A 23,922-nucleotide genomic window follows, 5' to 3' on the forward strand; every position below is an offset into this window, starting at 1 on the left:
CTAGTAATTCTCTAGCCAGGAGATTACAGAGAATTACTTAATGATTATACTGTTAAACAGTAATTCTTGACCACACTGGGTAATGTAATTAATGATATGTTATGTTGAAACATACACACATTTGCTATACTATAATTTATGTGTTCTACATTCAGTAGAATAACAGCAGTGCTATTTTTGGTGTCACTGCACTTGGATTTCCTTACATAATTATTTATGCTTGTATTTCTACAAGGATGCAGATTCCAGATCCTTCAAACTTAGAAGTTGCTCACAGTTTGTTCGATCATATACATGGTGTATATGAGGAGTGGGCATGGGGGGCTTGGGAAAATGGAAGCTTGTTGTATGTGTTTCCTATTATTTTATTGAAAAAAATTCAGCTCCTAGTTTGTGCTAATTTTACTCAAGAGTCATATACAATAATTTGTTTCTAAAGACTAATTAATGTTCCGAAGGGTCAAGAAAAAATGGTTATACCCTTTAAATTACTTTTGCAGTGAATTTGTAATTTGAATGTCCTTAAATCATTAGCTCTCTTAGCTCATTCACAACAGCAGCAGTGTCATAAATACCTGTAACAGGTTCTCGAAGAGCCATACTTCTTGACCAATACTTTCAGAAGCCCCCACAAGAAACGGTATGTGATCACGAGTATCTTTGCTAAGGATGCTCTTCCTTTCTGTTTGCTACTCTCACCTCACAAATATTAATTTTTAACAATAGGCCTATTTTCCAGTGAACCCCCTATGTACTGTTTTGTGAACTGTACTGTAATATATGGTCAGTAGGTATTTATTACTGATAAATACTCAACAAAATGTTTGTTGAATAAAAAAATATTTTTAACATTCCCATTTCTCTTATGTAATACTTAAAACAATAATTCTGGTGTGTGACTGCTAGATTTTCTTCTCAGGTTTTATGGGTGGGCACAACTTCAACTAATTTAGGGTAGGACTCACCTGGGAAGCAAATTATACACGCATAGCCCAAGACCCCACCCCAGACCTGCTAAGTCACCATCTCTGTGTGATTTGTATCATCAGACAGGTCTGGGAAACCTGGCACTAGGGAGTCTGTACTGGGAGCATGATCAATGTATAATTGTATATTGGTATATAGGAAATATTTATGGATGTGGATTGAGTTGATAGCCTTCCTTTATTTCTAATGCTGGTCAACTCAGATATCAGAAGGGAAAATTGCTCTGTTACGCTCTTTAAAGTTTAGCTTCAATGAGACTTCAATTGAAGCAATTTTAAAATTGTCGTTTATTGAGCACTTACCATGTGCAAAATACTCTTGTATTTTTTTGTATCTTACTAATGTTAATAAAGAGATGTGAAATAATTTGCCCCGAGCCAAATAAGTAACAAGTAGGAAATCTTGGCTTTGAACCTAAGAAGAGGATTTCAGAATTTGCACAATTAATCCTTGGAATATATTGCCTGTGGCCACCAAATGCTATATACTTTCTAACATGTCAGGCACTACTATACTCAGCACTTCATATACTTTAAGTTTATTTACCATTCCTATAAAGAAGGGTTAAAAAGGCAAGTTTAGAGAGATTAAGTAATTTGCTCAGTTAGCCTGCTAGTAAGTGGTAGAACCAGTGTGGTTTGAACTTGGATTGGCTCAACTCCAAAGCTCTGTGCTCTTAAGCAGAATGCTATATGCAAGAATGACATGTTTGAATATGCTGAGTGCTTGTCATCTCTTCAGTATTTTTTTAAAATCCTCACCTGAGAATATTTTTTCCATTGCTTTTCAGAGAAAGTATAGGGGGGAGGAGAGAGAGAGAGAGAGAGAGAGAAACACCCATGTGAGAGAGACACATCGATTGGTTGCCTCCTGCACATGCCCCAACTGGAGCCAGGGATCGAGCCTGTAACCGAGGTATGTGCCCTTGGCCAGAATTGAACCCGGGACCCTTCAGTCCTCAGGCTGGCGCTGTAACCACTGAGCCAAACCGGCTAAGGCTCTTCAGTATTCCCTCCCCCCCCCCCCCAATAATAGTTACTCAGGCTTTTTTGGGGGAAAAATACTGAATAGTTAGTCATGTCTCAGGCAACTACATAGAAGACTGTGTAGTTGCCTGAGACATGTACCCGGCTGTTAACACTCTCTCTTTCCCAATAAAAATGATTCCCTGTCCCTGGTGCTCAGATGCTGATACACTGTGACTTTGTGACTTTGATTAAACAAGTTATTAAAATAACTCTATGACTTTGATTTAACAAGTCATCACCTAAATATTTGTTCTTATACAACAAAATTTTTTATTGGGGTTCTAGAAAGCATAAAGACGACTTTTATCATTATAACAGCTTTAAGATAGCAACTTTTTAAAAATTGTTATTTCTTATACTTTTTAGCAGTTACCATCTTACATGTACCTTTATCACAGGGCAGCAGAGTAATATAATGAGCCCAGCGCTGTGCTGGGAGAGAGGCAGAGGTAAGCCCATATTAGTATTTGTTTCTACAAAATCAGGGAGGTGCAGAGGGAAAATAGAAGTAGACAGAAGTCTAGTCATCTTGCTTCCTCACTTCCTACTTTCTGTTACCCTATGTTCAAAGGTCAGAAACCAGGAAAATCTCTCTCCATCATCAAAGATGAAAATAAAAGTGACTTGGCACGTACTAAGAGCGAGGTATGAGTTAAGTGCTCAGCTTGGAATATATAATTTATTCCTGACAGTTAGACAGGTCCTGTTATTACCCTGTTTGACGGAAGGTGGAACAGGCTTAGAAAGACTGGCCAAATTGCCCAAGGCCATACCCCGCAAAAGGGGCAGAAACTGGAGGCAAACCCAGGTCTGCCTGATTCAGAGACTGTGCTCATGATCATCGTCTCAAGTATCAGTTGTACGTGTAATTTAATAGCATATTCGAGTATATTGTGTTGTGTACACTTGGGGTCAGCATTTCACAACAAAGAGAACAACATGGGAAAGAGAGAGGAGACCTGGAGCTAAGAGTCTTGCATTTAGAATCAAGTTGCTTTTTGGAGTTCTCATTCTGACGTTTGTACTGTACACTACGGGGCAAGTTGCAATCTGCTTGACTTCTGTTTTGTGAATTGGGAAGTAAAGGGGGTAATGGATGTGGAATCCTTAGTAAATTGTCTGTGTGAGTTACCCTGAAGATGGTGATTAATACTCTACATTTGTAGAATGGTTTACGGTTTACAAAGAGCTTTAACAAAGATGGTCTCAGATGATAGATAGTGATACACCCTTTGAAGCTCACTCATTCTTTTACTCGTTCATCCAACAAATATTTTTTGGAGTGTCTGCTAGGTGCCCAGCATTATTCTACAGGTTGGGAGTGATTTAGCAGTGAAACAGCAGGAAAAAAAATTACTTGCCATCATGGAGTTTGCATTTCAATGGGGAATATAGATAATCTATTAAGTAAAATATTTCATATATTAGATCATAACAATAATAAATATAACATCTATTCTTGCATGGTGAGTACTATAAGCCTCGTGCATAACTCAGTAGTTAGATCCACATTTTGATTCATAGACTAGCAACATGTTTTTCCATTGAAAACTGAATCTAGTTACAGTTCAACTCCAAACATTTTTTCCCCAAATTTTGTATTACTTTAAAACATTGAGGAAATTAATTTTTTGATTTGTTAGCACACATCACCAAAATTCATGAGCTCTCATCTGGCTAGCTCTCAGAATCTATGACTTATTGGCTGAAAGCATGGAATAAACATAGATCTCTCATGCCTGTCTCTCTATATGTCTGGTAAGTATACTCTGAATAAAGCATTTCAGTAATTCAAAGGTTATTTGAAAAAAAAAGTTATTGAAAAACATTAAATAATCTTGGCATTTCTTTACCTCTGTAGACTAGTTGTATTCATGGGTTATGTGTCTCAAATTCAGCACCAAGCCTGGAAAAAAGCTTTGGTGATCTGGCACCTCCATTCTGACTCTTAGAAGACACAAAGGGATAGTGAGAAGGTGTTGTAGCAAATGTAAACATTAAGATTTGTTTGCCAACCCTGAGTTTAAATGTGTTGGAAGCTCCAAGAAAGACAAGAGTTCGTCTCAGGGTAGTTTACAGCTATTAAATATTGTCCAGAAGTCATTATTTAGCCTCATAGGGCCTTGGTAGAAAAATTTACATTTGCTGCATGAAAATGTTTTGAGATTTAATCCTAAAAATGTCTTCTAGTTTTTATCTCAGGAGAGGCAAATAATGTGTGTTTTTTCTGGACTTAAACTCCTTTTTAAAATTATTGAAGAAACACTTCTGCTCACTATTTAAAGAGAGTGGTCCACAGCTCAAACGTCAGGAGCAGATGGAATCATTGTTCCACAACTTGCTAACTATAAACTTTAAGAAGGATGTCATTGTAGCTCCAAAAATGTATCTGGCACCTTTTCCCCTCTCTTCTCACCACCACCATCCTGGGCCATGTTCTTCATTCTTCTCTAGACAGTTGCTTAGAGACGTTGTTAGAATTGAAACCTGATCGTCTGATCCGCAGACACTTTCCTCCTTCTCTTCCTGCCCTGCCAGCCCCCTCCCTTTGCTTTTCCCTGCAGTAGAAGGGAGTCCAGGCTTCTCACCTTGGCCTTGGCCCACAAGGCCCTGCCTGGTGTGATCCTGCCCTGCTTCGCTGAACTCACCTGTCTTGCTCACTGATCCCGAGCCCCCTCTCCTTTTTTCAATTCCTAAACTCCCTGAGCTGATTCCTTACTTGAATCTTTACCACACCCTGTTTCCTGTGCTCAGAACATGCTCCACCACACTCTTCACATGGCCGACCCTTCATCCTTCAGGTCATAGACTTTCTCTTACCACCCAGTCTAAATAGGTTCTCCTGTTATGCTCATTCACGGAACCATGCTTTTTCTTTCCGTGACACCTGTCCCAATTTTTCACTTTATGTTCATTTGTTTTTCTAGTTAATATCTGAATTCCTGCCTCCTCCAGTGGTCACCTTCATCTCTTCTGGGTTTGCTGCTGTCTACCCAGCCCCAAGCACAGTTATGTAGTGGGTACTCAACAAATCCTTGTTCACATTGAATGAATAAAATATCTCCATGATCTTTCAAAGCCTTAATTTGCTCATCTTAAAAATACACATAATAATTCCTACCTGTAAAGCAACTGTGTGAATTAAACAAGATTAAAATATATAAAACACTTGGCATACTGCTCTTGACAAAGTCCTCCTTTGATGGTGGTGTCCGCAGCAGCATGACCACCAGGCGTCTGTGAAGCCCACTGCATGTGCAAGACATTGCTGAGGTTTACAGAACATATTTTTAAAAGAGAATTCTGTTAGGCTTTTGTTTACCTAGTCTTTACAATTAAAAAAAAAATTAACATTGGTGCTCACATCTGGCAAATTAAAATGTGGAATTCCAGCAGGGATTCCATGCCTTTTGATAGAACACTGATATGAACTAGCCTCAGCTTTGTCATGCCACAATTATCAGCCATGCTGTACATTCAGAAGGGTAATTACTTTGGGTAGTAATTTCCTAGACTACCCCCTCTCCACTCCAGCCAGCTGGCATTGAAAAAGAAGCCCTGCTTTTATGTGTACACACAATCGGTCTGTAAAATCCCATTATCCCCAACTTCCACACCCCTGTGGCTGCATGCTTCCTTTTGAAGCCTTGTAAAGAAGAAAAAACCTTTCAAGACAGCCCTAAAGTTTATTTCTAATCCCATTTCACCCAAATAATGTGAAAATGAGATGGGGGGGAGGGAGCGGGAGGGGTCCATAATGTGATTTGCTTACCCCTTTGCCTGCGATCCTATGATACTTGTGGGAAAGCTTGGTAAAAATTGGGGTGGGTGGATAGAAATACTACTTTAGCGTATATTTTGAGATAACTTTGGATTTAATTCTGTTTTGATGTTCAAACAATAGAGCAAGGTTTATTTGGCTATTCTAACTCTCTTTCTTTCATCTGTTCAGAATGTCTATACTATTTAAATAGAAGTTTCTACTGACCTCTCATGGCCAACAACCTTTTCTACTGTGATCATTGTTGGAGTCTTAGGTGCAGTGCCCTCCTCTGCTCTCCTTTTCTGTTTTGTGTCTCTGTCTAAGGGTTTGACCTCCTTTTTGGCCCATCTCCTGCTTTTGCAGGGCCCATTGCAGTTCTTTACTTCTGCGTTCCTGCTCCCCATGTAACTGACATTTTTAAAGCATTCTTTATACCACCTTGAATTAATTGACATCTGTTCCCTAAGAATGACACCTTCCCTGTTACCTGTCCCATCTCTTTTTGTAACTATTTGATGAAACTAGGGGAGTGGAGAGATGTAGGATATAGGCAGGGAGTTTCAAAGATGTTTTCCCAGCCCCTGAAGACTACTTTCCTGACCATGATTCTTTCACCACGATTCACAAACCTTTCTTTCGAAGTGCTTGTTTTTCATGTGCATCACCCAATACTGTTATTGTCTTCCTCCTCTGAATCTCTGGGACATTTTCTGGTCTTTCTTAGGACCTATTTTATAGATCTTACCTTCATACCAACCCTTTTGATTCCTCTGAGTGACTTTGTAGTCTTTGCTGGTGCCTCTTTCAAAACTGTAGGTTGTCAGATACAGCCTTGACTTCAGTAACCTTAACGTCACAGCCATGGCTTGGACCACACCTCTTGCTCACCCTGTCCTCATTGCAGATTCCAATCTCCGTACTGCACCTACTCCTGTGGCCAACACATGCCCCTCCTGGGATTCACTTCCTTTGTATCTGTCTTGAGCCTTCACACAACTGACCAAGATTTCTTCACCCTCCAGACTTACCCTGTCAACATCCTAGAGGCTTTTGCCTCATTACTCTGACAACACTGCTTTCAAAATCCCTGAAGATCTCTTTTTCCATGTTCAGAGTCCCCTTCCCAGGCTATATCCCCAACTACATGTTTGATAACTTCCTTTTATGATATTACTGGTTCCTTGATTGCATATTTTCTTATGATTTGTCCTCTTTTGTGACCCCCCCCCTTTGTTTTGGACTCTTCTACCCCTAAAAAGTGCAGCTGTACCTTTGGCTCATCTATTTTCTCTCTCTCTGCTCATTTTCTGTTGGTGATCTCATCCACCCTCTCAGCTTTGACAATGACCTGTTAGATAGATTCCTCTCCTGTCCCCAGACATTCGTTTCTAACTTCATATAACATTTCCAGAGAGCTACCATAAAAATATTTTAAACCTAAGGTGATTGTAATTTACCATCTAAACTGAGTCACTATGGAAGTTGAAAGAGAGTGCTGTTAATAATTAGCCAGTGTAAAGCTGTACTGCACATATGGTCTCCTATTCAAACCCAGTGTGTACAAAATACTCTGAAATTTGCTTTTCTAGTGTTTCCTATCATTAATTGCCTCACTAGTATTTTATTCACCTGAGCTGAAAATCATCCAATTCTTATTCTTTCCTCAGTTTCCAATTCCTAGGAATTCTATCTTTCCTGTATCTTTTGAATTACACCTTTAAAAAAAAAAAACTCCATTCCACTGCCCAGGCATCATTTCCTCTGGCAGGGACTACTGCATCATCTTCTAACTTGTCTTCTTCCATTATTTCTACAAAATATCCCTACTGTACACTGATTGTGTATACACCTGCCATATAATATCATGCAGACTTCTTAGTTTGAAACTCAGTACATTACAAAGCCTGACATAAAAAACAAACAAAAAAATTCCAGTAACTTCTCCAGTCTGACCTCCTTCATGGAACCTGCATTTCAGCTTGGCTGTTGGTCTTTCGCCAGACACTTTCTAAATCAGTGGTCTTCAACTGCATCAGGATCACCTTTGGAATTAAAAAAAATAAATAAATGCCTAACCTCACTTAACCTGGAAGATTTCAACTTAGTAGTTCTGTATTGAGGATGGGTTATCTTAATAAAACCCTCCCCAGGCGATCCTGACCAAAGCCCCTGAAGATCATTGCCCCAATTTCCCTGTCTCCATGTTTTTGATCACCAGCTTCTCTCCATGGTCAGCATCTGCTTTCCTGGCTTTCTCTTTCAGCACCTTCATATCCTTCAATACCCAGCCCCAATTTTACCTCCTTCGTGAAGTCTTCCCTGGTGCATCCAAGCAGATGTAATTATTTTCTTCTCTATTGCAGTCACAGTAAACTTTCATTAGATTATATTTATGTCTAACAACCTCCAGACAGCACACTCCTTGAAGGCAAGGCTTTTGCTATTTATAATATAGAAGCCACTCAATAAAGGCCGTTGGCTGTTGAATTATTTGTAGAGAACTTTTACATTCTCATAATAAGCATGAGTTATTTTTGGCCAATGTAACCAAAGTCCAAAAGCATAAAGTACTGGAGTTTTAATTCCAAGACTATGCTAAATTAAGATTTGCTAATCATGCTAAGTAGGAGAAAGGAATTAGAATCTTTAATGCCACTACTGTTTTCAGCAGCAGATGAGCTAATATTAAATATAGTGGTGGCTTGGCTCCTTTAACACCCACACTTCAGGTGTTTTAAAGCACGTGGGTCTCTTTGGGCCCCTCGTGAAACCTGTCGTGTTGGCATGTAGCTATAAAATGTGCTTTACTCAGAAACTGTAGTCAGTAAAGCAGAGCTTTTCACTAGTTCCTTTGGCACAGGGGAATACTTTTACTAAATCGGGCTTGCTGAAATATAGAGCACAGTATTGTTTTAATAGGGAACAGGAGTGTAAGTGCAGTGATTTAATGTGGTTACTAGAGGCTGCATCCAAAAACAGTTTCTGATTTTTGTCAAACAATCGGCAAGGGAGTGATTTTTCCCTCTTTTTTTTTTTTTTAACTTCCCCACTTGTATTCTTGTTAAATCTATAAGCTTAATATTCAGGATCGGGTATTTTCCCTACAGTTTTCTGTTAGTACCTGGTCAATAAAAATTGTGAATGTTTAATTTGAGAAATATGCAAATGTATCTGTAATTCAGTGCCCTTGAGGTTGATTTGTGGTTTGCTGTTCTATTGAAAGGATATCTATTTTTTCAGCAAAGCACTTGGATTTCATAGCAAGCCTAGCTAAAGAAAGAAAGGTTTACCTTCTCAGTGCTGTCTCTATTTGCTGGTGCAAGACATGTTTCTGACTTATCCCAGGTAAAATTATTGAAATGCATGTATTATAAGACATATAAAATTTTCTGTGGTCATGAAAGCTGTACTAACTGGAAAACAGTCAATATAATCTCTTGGCTTTTGGATTTTTATAAACTCATCGGTTTATAGGGACTTTATGGAGCCATTTAGCCCTTTCCCTGACTTCAGGTAGAACTGCAGCTGACCGACTCCAAATCTCTGGAAGCAAGGTCAGATTTCCCTCAGAAAAGGTTTCCTATGTTTAATGCTAATCACAGCTGTTTTTGTTATGCTGTTCCTTAGAAAACAGCTAACTTCCAAACAGGAATCAAAAGAGAAAGTATTGGGAAACACTTGAAGATGGCAAATGGATAATGAATGAGGTTACTTAGGCAGTTGGAGCTATTTGTTAGCATAGTAGAGGCAGCGATATCTAGCAAAACCCATGGAAACACATGGCTAACTTTTCTTGACCAAACAGTAGTAACTTATATTTGTTAAACATTCTACAGTTTTCATACATATCATCTCATTTAATCCTCACAGCAACCCTGTGAGGCGAGTGCTATTAATAATAGCCCCATTTTACAGATAAGGAAACTAAACTAAGAAGAGTAAATGGTTTGTTTTTAAGTACATACCTAGTGAGTGGTACATCTGAGATTTCAAATCCTCTGATGCCAAATCACAGTACCAAAAAACTATTTAAAAAAAGTATTAGTTTTGCCCAGCTGGTGTGGTTCAGTGGTTGAGCTTCGCCTCATGAACCAAGAAGTCCGCAGTTCGATTTCCAGTCTGGGAACATGCCCGGGTTGTGGGCCCAATCCCCAGTAGGGGGTGTGCAGGAGGCAGCCAATTGATGATGTTTCTCTCTCATGGTGTTTCCATCTCCTTATCCCTCTCCCTTCCTCTCTCTCTCTGAAAAATCAATAAAAGCGTCAGTCAGGAAAGTGGCAGCAGTGCACAAGACTGAAAGGTCACAGAACCACTCCTGAAGTTTTCCATCAATGGAATGAATACGTAAAAATAAGAGTATCCAAAACACTGTTAGGAAATTAATGGATGCCTGAAACACTGCTTTTTAAAGTAAAATGATACACAAGCTCAAGATACTGCTATTTTTTTATTTATTTGTAGCCAACGTTTATTTTTATGCCTAGAAAAATACATGGGGGTGCTTAGACTAATGTGCTGGGCAATTTGCTACTTTAGTGATAGTAACATAATCCCGAAAAAGCAAGCACAATTATTCTGTACTTTTTTTTTGTTTGTTTTATTCAGCAATAAGACCATAATTTTTCATATTTAAGGAAGTATGAAAAATTTGTCGAATTTTAAAAGCTGAATACATGTAGCATTGGATCAAGGCACATACAAGACTGGCCAAAGGGCGTACAATGCACTTTGGTTTTTTGTTGGGGAAAAAAATCATGGCAACAGAAAAGTGATGTGGTTTTTAAACAAGTCATAGCTCACAATTCAGTAGGAAGCTAGGAAGAAATGTTACAAGTTCATTATGTAATATCTGGAAAACTGTGACAGTAATGGGCAGTAATCTTGATCATTGTGAAAGTAAACTGAACATTTATGTACAGTGTTAAAACATTTCACAGAAACAGAATCTAAATTTGATTTCTAGTATTTATTTTTTCTTTGAAATTCTCACTTATTTAAAGTACTACTTTCTCTGCATTGTTGAGGGAAATTTCTTAAGGTTATGCTACCCTTTTAATACTTACAAAGTTTGTTTGACATCCTTTGTGATAAAAACATAAATACTAACAATTATGTCTTTAGAGTCCACCTTTCAAAAATGAGGATGGTATAGGCAAAACCAAAATGCAATTCTGATGTCTGTGTTCACTATGTTATTCAAGTTTAAGTTTTTATGCTTTCCTAAGTACAAATTTCCCCCCTAACTTGGAAACATGCTTACTTTATTGTTTTCGTGAAGTCCTTTATTCTCAAAGTGTGGTTAACAACAGACCTCACACTCCTTTTAAGCCAGCTGATGTGTTCAGTTCAGAAGAGACGCTTATTTTCTTAAGGATAGCTAATTTTCTTAGACTAAAAAGGGAGATATGCAGTAAGTTTGATATTGCCCATTACTTCACATATTTTGATTTATTGAATACCACTGGGATAATACAAATTTAATGACTGGAACATTATTTCATAAATATTTTTTGAAATTTAATTTTTCTCATTCAGCCAGGTGTTATTACTTTTTTTACATTTTATTATTAATACCAAAGTGGAAAATGGCCTGTGCTTATACTACAAGGATCTCATGTGAATGCAGTCCTGATTGTTCAACACAGCAAGAAGATTCACTTTCACAGTCAACAAGTCATCTTACTCAGTAGAACACAAAGTAAATGGTTTATAACGTCAATATTTGCAAGGAAAATACAGTACAAATGACTAAAAAATACTAAAATATAGAATTGTGTTCAGGCCTCTCCACTACATCAACCGCAGCAGTAAACCTGACATTTGAAACTTTTAATAAAAAGTTCTTAAATATAAATTATATGGCAAATGTACAGTACATTGCTTTTTTTTTTTTCCTTTTTTTTTCAGTCTCTTTTTCCAGTGTTTTGCAGTAGAACAGGGTCCCTACCGTCACCGCCCCTTAGGTTTAGAAACCAGCGAAGGCCAGCTCTGGGCGAGGCCCCCGGCCTCACGAGTGCGAGTGGTCCGAGTCGGGGATGCCGCTGTCCCTGTAGCTGCGGCTGCTGCCGCTCTCGCTGTGCGCGCCCTTGTACAGGCCCATGCCGTTGGGGGGGAAGATGGTGTGGATGACGAACTCCTCCTTGGACGCCGGCTCGCCGCCCACGGGCAGCATCTGGAAGGAGGTCTCCCTGATCTCCAGGATGGAGGTGTCCTTCTTGGTGCCCGCCTCGGCGTAGTCGTCGTCCCGCCGCCGCCCCTTGCTGTAGGCGCAGTTCCGCGAGAGGAGCGCGCCGCGCCGGGGCACGTACCAGCACACGAGCGCCAGCAGCGCCAGCGCCAGCAGCGCCCCCGCGCCGCCGATGACGGCCGCCAGCGGCAGGCCCGGGTGCTGGTACGGCTCCTTCTCCTGCTCTCGGTTGAGGGTGGTGGTCGGGTTGTACATGCGAAGGGGCGCGGTCTCGGTCTCGATGCACACCGGGGCGTCGTCGAACAGGTAGAGGTTACTGGTTTCCATGGGAACCAGGCAGACGCGGTAGGGCGAGTCGGGCTCCAGGGCGGTGACCAAGTACTCGCTGCGTTCCCCGGTGACGATCGTCTCCGTTATAGATCCAAAGGCCGGGCTGTGGCCCAGCTTGAGCCAGCTGAGTCTCAAAGCAGTCATAGGCAGGACGAGTTTCCAGGAGATATGAATTGTGTCGGAGGTGACAGATTTCACAGTAATTACAACCGTTTTTCTCGCCGGACTCCCTGTGGTCCACTGATCCTTAGGGAGCTTGGGGCTCTTCAGGTCCGGTTGTTTGGTCACTGGAGCTGGCCACTGTCCTTGAGCAGGATACACCGTGTTGGGTATTGCAGTGGTTATCTGAATGGTGCTTACAGCAGCGCTGTCTTTACAATCAAACAGTTCTGCGTTGAGGTCCTTGATAGCCATGCCCCGCACTTTCTCTGGGGCCTGGCACATGAGCCCGCGCACGTTGACCTTCACAGGGAGGGACTGTAACCAGTCCCGTACCCATTTCATCTTGCACCCACAGTACCAGGGATTGTTGCGAAGAATCAGCTGGGTTATATTGTCCAAATCATCAAAGATACCCTGAGGTAAATTACTTAGGTTATTATTGGACATATCAAGTCGATACAGCTGCCTTAGATAAGAAAAAGCATTGGGGGGCACCCGGTTGATGTGGTTGTCCTGAAGATAAAGCTTCCGCAGGTTTGTACCTGGAAGGTTCACTGGCGCGGCAGTCAGGGAATTCCGCACCAGGGACAGCTCTGTTAGGTTGACCAGGTTGAAGAAAACTTTATCACCCAAGCCGTGGTTGTTCAACAGGTTTCCATCCAAAACCAGGCGTTTTAGGCTAGTGAGACCTTGAAGAGACGGCGATGAGATGGTGGATATGCGATTATCGTCCAGGCGTAGTTCCTCTATAGTCCTGGGCAATCCCCAGGGGATTGTGCTAAGGTGGTTGCGGGACAGGAAGAGCAGCCGGAGAAAGTTGCTGTCTCGGAAGGCCCCCTCCTCTATGCTCACAGCAGACACGGAGTTATCATCCAAATGCAGTTCCTCCAGGTAGGGGATTTTTGAGAGTGAATCGTACGTGATGGTCCTTATGTTATTTTCTTGCAAATGTAACTCTTTCACATACTTTGGTAGGTTGGTAGGGAATTCGTCTAAACTGTTGTGGTACAGGTATATTCTTTCTACTCTCACCAAGTTTTTCAAATCTGAAGGGATCCCGGCATTATTTATTTGGTTGTTCTGAAGGTAGAGAGTTGTAGCGTCCTCCGGTATTCCTGCTGGGATGGATGTCAGGAAGCGGTCATTACAGTAAATGAAGCCGGCATCGCAGCGGCACACGGATGGGCAGGACTTAGCCATGACTGAAGGAGGTGCCACCTGGAGGATCAGCCCGATTTTAGTCCCGATGAGGAAGATGCTCCAGGCTGGGCTGATCATGGTCAGCAGTGTGGAGGTCTTTACACAAGGTAGCTTCAGAGCCCTAAAATGCAGTGAATTAAAAAAGAGACAGCAATCAGATCGGCGTACTTAAGATTGTATGCATTCAAAACAGATGTGGGAGTTAAAACATCTATAATCACTTTTAATATCTTAATTCTTTTTGCATGCTTAGGGTTTTTTGCTGCCTAACAAACAACAAACACAATCTTATAATCCCTTTACCTTAAATGTTTCTGGTATTAAATTAAGAAGTACCCTGTCCCAAACCCATTTGGTTTTGAAATGTTAAATATAATTAAAGTTTTATTGAATAGTTGAAAACATTATCGTAATACTTGTTATCAGTTCTGTAGCCAGTCAGTGACTGGGCTAATCAAATTTTTAATTTTTTTCTTAATTTTCATAGTGAATTGACATGCAAGAATATGGTTTGTTATATTTAAAGATGATAATGTTACTGTTTTTAAAAACCAAAATTTCTTGTCTACTTTTTATTAAGTTGACTATACAGGTAAAGAAATGTGTAGTAAAAAAAAAAAAATCAATTCTTTTACTATTCTGGAACAGTTACATACCTCGTGAGGTCCTAAATCCCAGTAAAGCTAATTGTTTGCTTTGAATATTGGCATTATTTCTTCTTCTCTTACTATTTTATTAAACATTGTTAGATGGGTATTTCTAGCAAGAAAATCAGAAGACATCTTTTTCATCTGCTTTAGGGAAAGAAGGAATTACATAACTAACACATCCAACTACTGGAATTCCATTTCATGTTTCACTGGTTCTTGCTTTTGTTCCCACTCTGCGGTGCTCTGTACGACGTGGTTTAATGGCTTCGTGCACATGTTCTGTTATATTCTGTCTCATAACATGTTTCCACACTGCATTTATCCTTCAAGTTCTAATCCAGATTAGGACTCGACTTCCTCCATGGCTGGAGAACTTATAGATGGAGACTGACCTAGTTGTGTAATATCATTTCTTCTGCGCTTTTAGGTATTAGCCTTTATAATTTCAGACATGAAAATAAAAGACTTTATTCTTTTTCCTACCTTATTGAATGATAAGGTGAGTAAATTTTGCGTGAGTGAGAATCCAATGCACGTATGTTATTTTCCTGGTGAGGGGCTGGGACTTACAAACTCCCGTTTAGTCCTTGGAAATGTTCTTCACTGTTTGTTCAAGTAATCCTGTGATGCACACACCTCCAGGTCAGGCTCGCTGCTGTCAATGAACGTTCCAGCTGTGGTGCGGCACGGTGGGCAAGCTCGTTAAAGTGGGGGCCAGAAACAGTTCAGCTTCCTGTTACTATGTAGAACACATGGCTTCCTATGTTTTTGTTTTTGTTTTTTTCTTCCCAATAGAGTTTCTGTGTGAAGGTTTCTTTTGTGTAGCTTAATTCCCTTAGTGGAAATTGCTTTCTGTGAAATTCTTATTGGCTCTTCTGTGCAATGTGTTCAGAGACAGTAACTTCAGATCCTCATGAAGAAAGCCATTCATGATGTTAAGGCCTGTATAGTAATAGGTTTTTCAGGCAGTTATCCCCCCCCACCTTTATTCCCATCCAGGATTATCCAAGAATAAACTTTGTACAGTAGCTACATCCTGAGGTATGATTACCTGCTGTGAAATAGCTATTTCCAGCTTTTGCTTCTTGCTGCTTTCTTAGAATATCTGTTGTAGTCACGTTATGCAAGAACAGGTATTCTTTTTTAAGAGGTAAAGAAAACTTAATTCAAATATTCTTCGTGGAAAAAAAAGGAAGCATACTAGATTTCCTGTATATTTCTCTTCCTTAAAACATACTGGGTCTGAGCATCTCCTGTGAAAGTAAAAGGTTTTAATGAACTTCTAGTAATGAACTTCTAACATACTAGAGATATTTCCTAGAAATAACTTTAATTCCTTCTTTGAGCAAGAACATCTTTCATCACAGTAGTTGGTGAAAGGGAGAAGATGACCTCTTTGTCTTTACTTCCCATTATACTATATTAATAAAGTAAGAGACGAAGTTGAGATGGTCACCAAACAGGTAATTTCTGTTAACTGATTGTTAGTGTCACTTTGAATTAAACTCAGAAGCAAAGCTTCATTCAAGAGGTTACAGTAAGCCCCTTCCATGGCTTTTAAACTCAGGCTAGGCCAGTCTTTAAAAGTTCACTTTTGAATCTTAGATATAAAATGATTCTACAATTTAATGAGTTGAAAAGAGTTTGCTTTAGAAGCTTTTCTTTTGACTTGCTCAGTGCCCTGTTTAATTCTTCCTGCAGGTCTCAGTTTCCCCAAATGCAGACTGTGGACCCCATCACTTCCTACTCAGTGCTGTCTCTGAGGTGATGATCTTAAACCCCTAGTGACTCGGGTGTTCTTGGCCAAAAGTCATAATTTGTTTTCCAGGAGGATATACTTTTCTCTTCTTTTAGTAAACTGAATTTGAAAAACTTGTATTTGGAATAGAAAGGACACTGTTTCAATCAGTGTGCTTATAACGACCATTAGGAAAGCACATTAAAACCGGGCAAGACATTTCCCTCTAGGTTCGAACACAAACAGGCCGATTTCCAGTAAGGGTATTTTTTTTCATTTCTGAAACAAGACTTAAGACTTGCCCAACGAGACCAGTGATTTTAATGAGGACTGCTCTGCCCATATCTAATACACACGAAGCCTTTTGTGGTGGATGGGGGAGGTAGGTAGGATCAGTATCTAGAATCCAGGTTTACCAGCTCAGTGGCTTTCTGTATATGTAGGGAACATTCCAGTATCATGGAAATATTTGACCCTGAAGTTAAGGAAAAAGGCAGAAGCAATTTGCTTCTCCCCCTGTAATTACCTAGCATCCAACAAGGATAGCATCTGTTCCAGAATTCAAACACTACTAAAAGTGAATGTTAATAAACAAGGCCAAAATCTGTTTCTGGTTGCTTGTGAAAAATTTAGTTTCTTTTAGTTTGTCACCAGATACCAACACTTGTCATAAACTACATTAACAAAAGAAAAATTAAAAAAAATTACAGGTAAATTTAATTTATTATTTAGGCAACTTGAAACAAAAATAGCAGTTAGCAGCTGGATCAAGTAGTCTCAAGCGGATAGTGCAGTGTGCCCACAGAGGAGTGTTTAAATGATTCATTGTTTAATGTGAAGTTTTACTGTGATGCCTTTAGGGCTTTGCTCATTATTGTTGAATTTCTACAGTGCTTTTTTTTTTTCTTTCTTGAAAACTGTTGCTTTCTCAGTATGTGAAAATAGAAAACCAAGCTGTTGAAATTATAATTAAAAAGTTACTCTAAAAAGTATCTGCTGAAAATGTTTTCTAAGCTTGAAAATTATTCAAAGTATAAAGTAATTTGGTTATTTTAAGCTTAGAAAACAATTACTTTTGTTAAATTGCATTAGAAACTAATTAAAAAACTATAAAAATCATAAGTGAGAACCTGCTTAAAGTGTTACCAATAATCAGGCATTTCTCATGCTCTAGGACATACTCTGAAGCTGAGGAGATGGCTGATGAATGGAGATTTAAAAACTGTTGATTGCTCCGCAAGTCAGTCAGCCACAGTTATGTGCAGGTGATGCATATTGATAACCAGAGATAAAGCTTGTATCTGAACTGCAAATATTTCACCAAATCTAGCTCTAAGAATACATATATATATATATATATATATATATATATATATATATATATACTGATTTTCACATTTTTAATTCAGAGAAAGGAAAAAAAAAAACCTGAATGGGTGTGCAAAGAAGGGAGATTAATTTGTTTATTTTTCCTGTTTTACATCTGTGAAACTGCTTCCTTTGCTCTGTTTGATATGCAAGCTCCTGATGGCATTAATACAACACTGGTAATAATGTGGGATTGATGGAAAGCCTTAAATCTCATTAAATTCTTGGAAAATCCCATTCTCCCCTCCCCTAAACAGCATTAAAACAAAAGGCAAAAACATCAAAGGGGCTTCTTTGGAGAGAAGGATACTCTTTCAGACATGAAGATTCCCTTGCTAACCCCTACCCCCTTTACTTGAGCTCAAAACCATTCGATTCATGTTTGATTATTTAAAATATATTTTACATCTTCTTCTTCCCTTTTGTATTTGAAACTCTAGTGCTAACCAGTTCTTGCATATGAAAGGTTGTAAAGATCTCTCCAGCCAAAACAGGCAGTCCTGCCCCACGCTCAGACTTCCTCCTTTCTGCCCAGCTCTACACGCACACAGAGACTGTGGCTGAATGTGAATGATGAGAGGGAAAATGACCCCCCTCCCAGGCACGGACACTGAGGCCCAGGTGTCCACGACAGTGACTTCAGGGCCTCTGTGCCTGCGCAGGCTTGAAAGAGCCCATGGCTTCTGAACAACAACAAAAAAAGATCTTTTAGAAAAATGTTAATGGGGTAACTTGGGGAAAAATATAAATGGAGTCCTGGCTACTTAAAGGAATGTTTAAAATTATTTTTTTAATGGAATCATTAAGTATATTGCATTTAAAACTGCAACAAAAAGAAGAAAAACATAATCACTTCACTGGTAAATCAAATTTTTAATAGGAAGCTTTTCAGTTTCTTTTTATAAATAAAAATTGTGGAGTTTTTTATTTAAATTGCATTTATAATGTAATCACCAAGTCTGTGAAAAACCTCCCATTTATTTCCATGATACACGTAAGAAAGTATGTAAATAGATAAGCATGCTGTCATTTTTAGATAAATGAATCTGAATAGAAAACTGGTGTTTAAATAAAGTCAAGAAATTGGGGCAATCTACATGTTTATATGATTCCTTCTCCTTTCCTCTACAATATTTTGAAGGTGGGAATGTTTGAGATGAGAAGGTATTTTCTTGTTTTGATCACTTAGATTAAGGTTATATTATATACTGATATTGCTAACTCTCTAAATCCTTTATTTGCCACCTTTGATTTACATTGATTATTTGAAATCATTGCTCATTTAAAAAAAAAAAAACTGAAACCAAGTATAGTTTTGAGATTGTAGTTTATTTTGTTGATTTGCCTCACATAATGATTTCCTAATGCTGATAATTTTTAAAAATATTAAATCTAAAAGTAGAATGGCATGTAGAACTTCCAAGTTAACTGCATTATTATTTTGAGTAAAACCTTGAGATTGAAAAAAACCCACATCCTTATTCAAATTTATCCAAGTCTATGAATATTTCTAGGTAAACTGGAATTTACAAAATCATAATCTAGAGTATTAGGAAAGTAGTTCACTTATGAAGGCTTAAATTGCTGCTAGAAAAAGCACAACAAAATTATCAACCTGCGAATGCTAAGTCTTTGTGAGGACATGGTGTTTCAAATAAACTACATACGTGGTTAAACTGAAAAACTGGAGAACATCAGGTTAGTTGAGAGTGACAGCAAAATGCTTTCTAAGCAGCCTGTCTGGTAGTTAAATTTTCCACGATCATCAGATTTCAGGAAAGTTCCAATTCTTTTGTTTAATGCCAGGCAAGCAGAAGGACTTCTAACTCTCCTCTTGAGAGTCATGAAGTCTGAAGGGTTTGCTGAGAGGCAGGGAAGCAAGTGTGCCTTTTCACACTTCGTTTTATCCAGACTGTTTTCTAGCCTAAAGGAATTTCTGTTTTACTTATGCAATATAGAGGATAAAAGTTCCAAATCAAAGGATTTTTACTTTCTCCCTTTATGTTACTGATTCTTTTTCCCAATAGGTTTGTGATAAGTGAATCTAATCCTGCTTCATTTATTTTGGCTACATGTTGCATCCTTAGAACAAAAAGGCAAGCTAGGCTCTTACCCATCATCATAGTGAATGCTGCTTCCTTTCATGACATTGAAGCCAGACTAAATAAATTAGAGAAGCGAGACTTGCAGGATTGAATAAGGTATTAATTTAGAGAGTGGTAAAGGTGAGCGGTGGAGAGCTTGGGACAGGGGAAGTGCTTTAAGTTTGCGTTGACTTTGAGCAACTACAGTGAATACTATGCTTACTTTTGTTAAGCCACAAACATTTTCCCATTGCCCACTTGAAACTCCTTTTTCGGTGTTGTGAGTACAATTTGGTTGATGTGCTTAAAACTTCTAATATTCCAATTTCCATACACTAGTACAACAGATATTTGGGTCTACTGTGTGCCAAGCACTGTGCTGGCTGGTGAGAGCATCCAACATCATAAAACACCTTGTTTTCTCATGTCAGAGTAGGGTATTATTGATTTAAACCAAATGAACAGGAAAAAAATCAACAACGCATAAACTGATCGATCCACCATCCAGTGGGCACACTTCAAAAAAACGGTGTTTAACCAAATATGGCCTGTGGGTTTTCCTTCCAAAGTTGCCACGGTAACTCGTGCACATGAGAAGCAAAAGAATAAAGAACAAAAGCTGTCATTGTGTCGTCGTCAGCGTGTGGGCAGTTCCCCCTCCTCTCATTTAAGCAGACTGGTACCTGGAGAGGGCTTTTCATACCTTCCTGACACCTGATTGGGGGCTGGGAAGGAGGTCCTGCATATGCAAAACAAATGCCACTTCAGCTTCGGCTTAAATTATATTTTGTTCCTTTTTCCTTAAAACTCTTTTCTCTGGAGTTCTTGTCAGTTGACAAATCAAAGCCCTGAAACCTGCTCTTGTGTGCAATATAGACCTGGTTTGCAAAACTGTGTTTTAGGATATGATGTTTCACCAGGGTTAGTGACGCTGATCTGCATTCTGAAACTGGAAAACACTTTCTGAAATGTGTATTTCTATTTTGGTTCTTAAGAGAAAGAAGGGTTTTGTTTTTGTTTCTTTCAGGAGGTGTTTACAAACCATCTCTCTGTTGGACGTTGGTTTGTTGAGTTACACGTTTTTGAAATGGTGGAATGTTAGAAGGAGTTGAGAAACAGCCCTTTTTATGTTCTAAAGAGGAAAATGCAGTTTTGAGAATTAATACTGCTGAGAGGTCTACTGTAGAGTTTTTGCCCGCTGGGGGGTGGTACACGCCACCAGAACGCTGCTTTCAGAAACCGCAAGTCAGATGTGGGCTGCTGCCGGCCAGTTTTTCTCTGGTTTAATTACAACAAAGCCTCCCGTTGAGAAGAACAGTGAAGGCCTCTGGGGCAAGGGGGGGGGGGGGGGGGGAGGGAAAAGGGAATGAGGGAAAAAGGAGGGAAGAAATTACAGCCTTTGAGAAATTTACTGAATCTTATTTCCCTCGTTGACTTCATTTATGGTGGTCTTCATTTGACTTTCAACAATTATTTATAACGCTATTAAAATAGACTGGCTGAATAAAGGAATATTTGGGGGGCTTTATACAGAATTTTTAAGTTAGCTCTGGGTCTTGCCATTAGTCACATTCTTTGTTTAGTAGCCCACCCACCTTTAAAAAGGGGAGGAAAGTTAAGATTCACTGAAATGTCAGTTTTAAACCAAATTTTAAAAAAAAGGGCTACATTTAATTTAACATTGGTATGAACACTGGCATATTAAAAATGAAAAGCAGAAAGAAGAAACATGTATAAATTATGAATACAAGGCAAGTTCTCTGCTACTGATTTTTGTAGGGTTTGAAATTATTGAAAATATTCCAGAAAGAGGAGGCAGCCTGAGGTTGTGTGGCCAAGAAAAGCCAGACAAGCCTCTCTGCAGTGCACTTGCATGTTTCAAGCTGATAATTGTATTTTTCATCTGGAGACACTGAGCTTTCATTAGGGTCTTGTATCCCTAGGCAGGAGATGCTGAACATAATTGGAGTTTCTATTTGATTGGGCAATATAGTCGAGAGAAGAAACTGGGGTAAAGATAATTAATAGCTTGCTAACAAAGTCTGACAGCCACAAGATTTCAACCAAATTTATTTCACACCGCTTCATTTAGCTCTGAAAAAGTTTTGATAGAATTGGTGGCTCCTTAATTAACACTTGAAAGCAAAAGAAACATACCTTTTATTTTGCTGCCACATTCAGTTATGACAAAATTTCTTACTGTTTTTCTTTTTTTTGTAAAAACTTTATTTGCTGCCCAATTATGTATTTCGCAAACGTTAATGTTTAGGAAGCCTTTATTTAATTGGGCATTTTGAACCTAACCATAATTGATTTAAAAGGTGGGGGGTAGGGGATCAGAGAAATGAAAAGCCCAATTACTACCTGATGGTTAGTGTTATACAGGAACACAGTACTTATGAAATCATTATGTTTATTCATTCAATAATATCTTTGCTGATCCTTGGACTTGTTGTGTTTTGGCAGTGCTCCATTTAAAAATAAATTAGATGTGTGACTTTTCTACTTACATGCAATCACATTTTTTATAACTTTTTTTTAATCTCAGGCTAAGGTATGTATGTATGTATGTGTGTATATGTCATGGTGTACACACACATATATTTGCAATCTAAGTGGGATATCTCTGATTTAATCTTCTTATAGATTAAAACCTGGCATATTAGTATTGGTCGTAGTGGTAATATTAATGTTTTGTGTTACTTTTAAAGGATTAATTTCTTTCTTCACTCATTTCAAAAGAGACAAGTATCAGTCATCTGTCACTTTGGGACAAGCATTATGGTCCTATCTGAAAAGAGACAGATTCATTCTTTATGTTTATGTTGGTCAGGATATTTGTATGCAGTTAGGAGTAAAAGACAGGCATTGCTACAGCTGGAGCACTTTTCTGGTGGTTCTATCATGTTGTTTTCCTGCTAATGAAGTAACATGCATTTTTGAGCACAGAGATTTATTAAGAAAATTAGAAATAGCTAATTTTTAAAACTATGTGAGAATTTGGTTCTGCAATGGGCAAATATCAATGATTCGTTTTCTTTTGACTTCTAAAGAAATAAAGAATTTAAAATCCTGCTCCCTCTCCACGATGTTGAGAAAATACAGGCCTGTTGCACTCTTTACCTCGGTGCAACCATTTTGTTTCAGATCTAATTCACTGAAAAAAAAATTTTTTTTTTTAAGGAATATACATTTAACTGATTTTGAAAGCTTTGTTCTATAAAAGTATTTCTTTCAATATAATAAGATTTTCCTATTATAAGTTGCAAGGGAATGGACAGCCTACACATCCCACTTGATGAGGGCTCTCCTCATTTTTCCCCCTGCCACCCCAAACTCGTTGCATACATCAGGCATCACTTCCAAGCTCAGCTTTGTTAGTTTTTCTGAGTAGACTTTGCCAATTACTATGCTCGTCACATACTACATTTGCCCAAGCGATGGATTTTGGCTTTCTACAGGAGAGGAGATATGGTTTGGAAGAGAGGCTCCCTCTCCTCTGAGTTGAATTAACTAGTTGAGATTTGCAAGCCTGAAATGCTTGAAGGAGCTCTGGCAGGAGAGCAGTGCAAGCTTTAAAATCTAGGTGTAGCTGTTAGTCCTTACAGAGGCATAGGAGTCGCCAGGAGTAGCTCAGCGAGCTGTGAGCAAGATGTATGCTTTTCATGTACTGCGTACTCATGGGCTGAGGAATTATTGATTTTCTTTCACAGTTGTAAAAACAGCAATTGGTGATCATGCCACACATACAGTACACACCAAGTTAGCAAGACCTTTCGCATTCCTCTCTGTGAAAAAATCTGCCTTGTATTCTTTAATACCTAACGCTGAACTTTCGAACTTAATGTTTTCCATAAGACTCTTTAAATAGCAACCAAAAGAGACAGAACATAGCTGTTTACTTTTTTTTTTTCTAAAAAAACAAAAGGAGGTTTTAAGTAACTTCTTGCATTTGGCTATATAGTTAAATTTTTCCTTGCTGGCTCGCATGCCCCTATATTGCTGGCACCGGTGACAGAATAAATATTTGGGTCTGGATGCCTCATGGCACCAAGTCATTTCTTTAGAGAGAGTAAAAGCCAAGCAAACTTTCTGGGACAATCATAAGGAAAAACATGGGAAACACTTACCAGGAAGACGAGGAAAAGCAATTCCATATATACTGCCGCTCTGGCCGTGTAATTCCACTGACTGCGAACTGGAGTGACAACCCTCCCCCGGCCAGGCTGCGGTGCCGGCCACACAAAGCCCGCGGCAGCTGCGGGCTGCGCCGGTCCCGCCGCTGTCAGCCCGCACGCAGGACGGCGCGGGAGCCTTCCAGCTACTGCGCACAGCCCACCTCGTCTGAAGTTAAGCCGCACCTCGCAGTGGTTGGGGACCGGGTGATGTCATGGGTGGGCAGGACTTAGGCGGCTCTGCTGGTGA

The 23,922-nt window shown here is 39.2% G+C and overlaps 2 protein-coding genes across 5 annotated transcripts in view; one reads left to right on the top strand and one right to left on the bottom strand.

The window, feature by feature from the left end:
- The window catches only part of LOC148092724 (ADP-ribose glycohydrolase MACROD2-like), a 436,834-nt gene that overhangs the window by 160,808 nt on the left and 252,104 nt on the right, over nt 1-23,922 (top strand). The window lies entirely within an intron of this gene.
- FLRT3 (fibronectin leucine rich transmembrane protein 3) lies at nt 10,213-23,837 on the bottom strand. Of its 4 annotated transcripts, none has more exons than XM_087818880.1 (3): nt 23,628-23,837; nt 15,359-15,560; nt 10,213-13,778 (listed from the first exon to the last, which is right to left on the bottom strand). In XM_087818880.1, exon 3 carries the CDS (start codon nt 13,733-13,735, stop codon nt 11,786-11,788), a length of 1,950 nt encoding a protein of 649 aa, XP_087675006.1. In that variant the 5' UTR covers nt 13,736-13,778; nt 15,359-15,560; nt 23,628-23,837; the 3' UTR covers nt 10,213-11,785. The 4 variants fall into 4 exon arrangements, with proteins under 4 accessions (XP_087675006.1, XP_087675005.1, XP_087675007.1 ...); XM_087818879.1 differs by having other exon boundaries at nt 14,791-15,560; XM_087818881.1 differs by lacking the exon at nt 15,359-15,560.

Source organism: Miniopterus natalensis, chromosome 7 (genome assembly GCF_054644295.1).
Source record: "Miniopterus natalensis isolate mMinNat1 chromosome 7, mMinNat1.hap1, whole genome shotgun sequence".
In the NCBI taxonomy this organism is placed as follows: Eukaryota; Metazoa; Chordata; class Mammalia; order Chiroptera; family Miniopteridae; genus Miniopterus; species Miniopterus natalensis.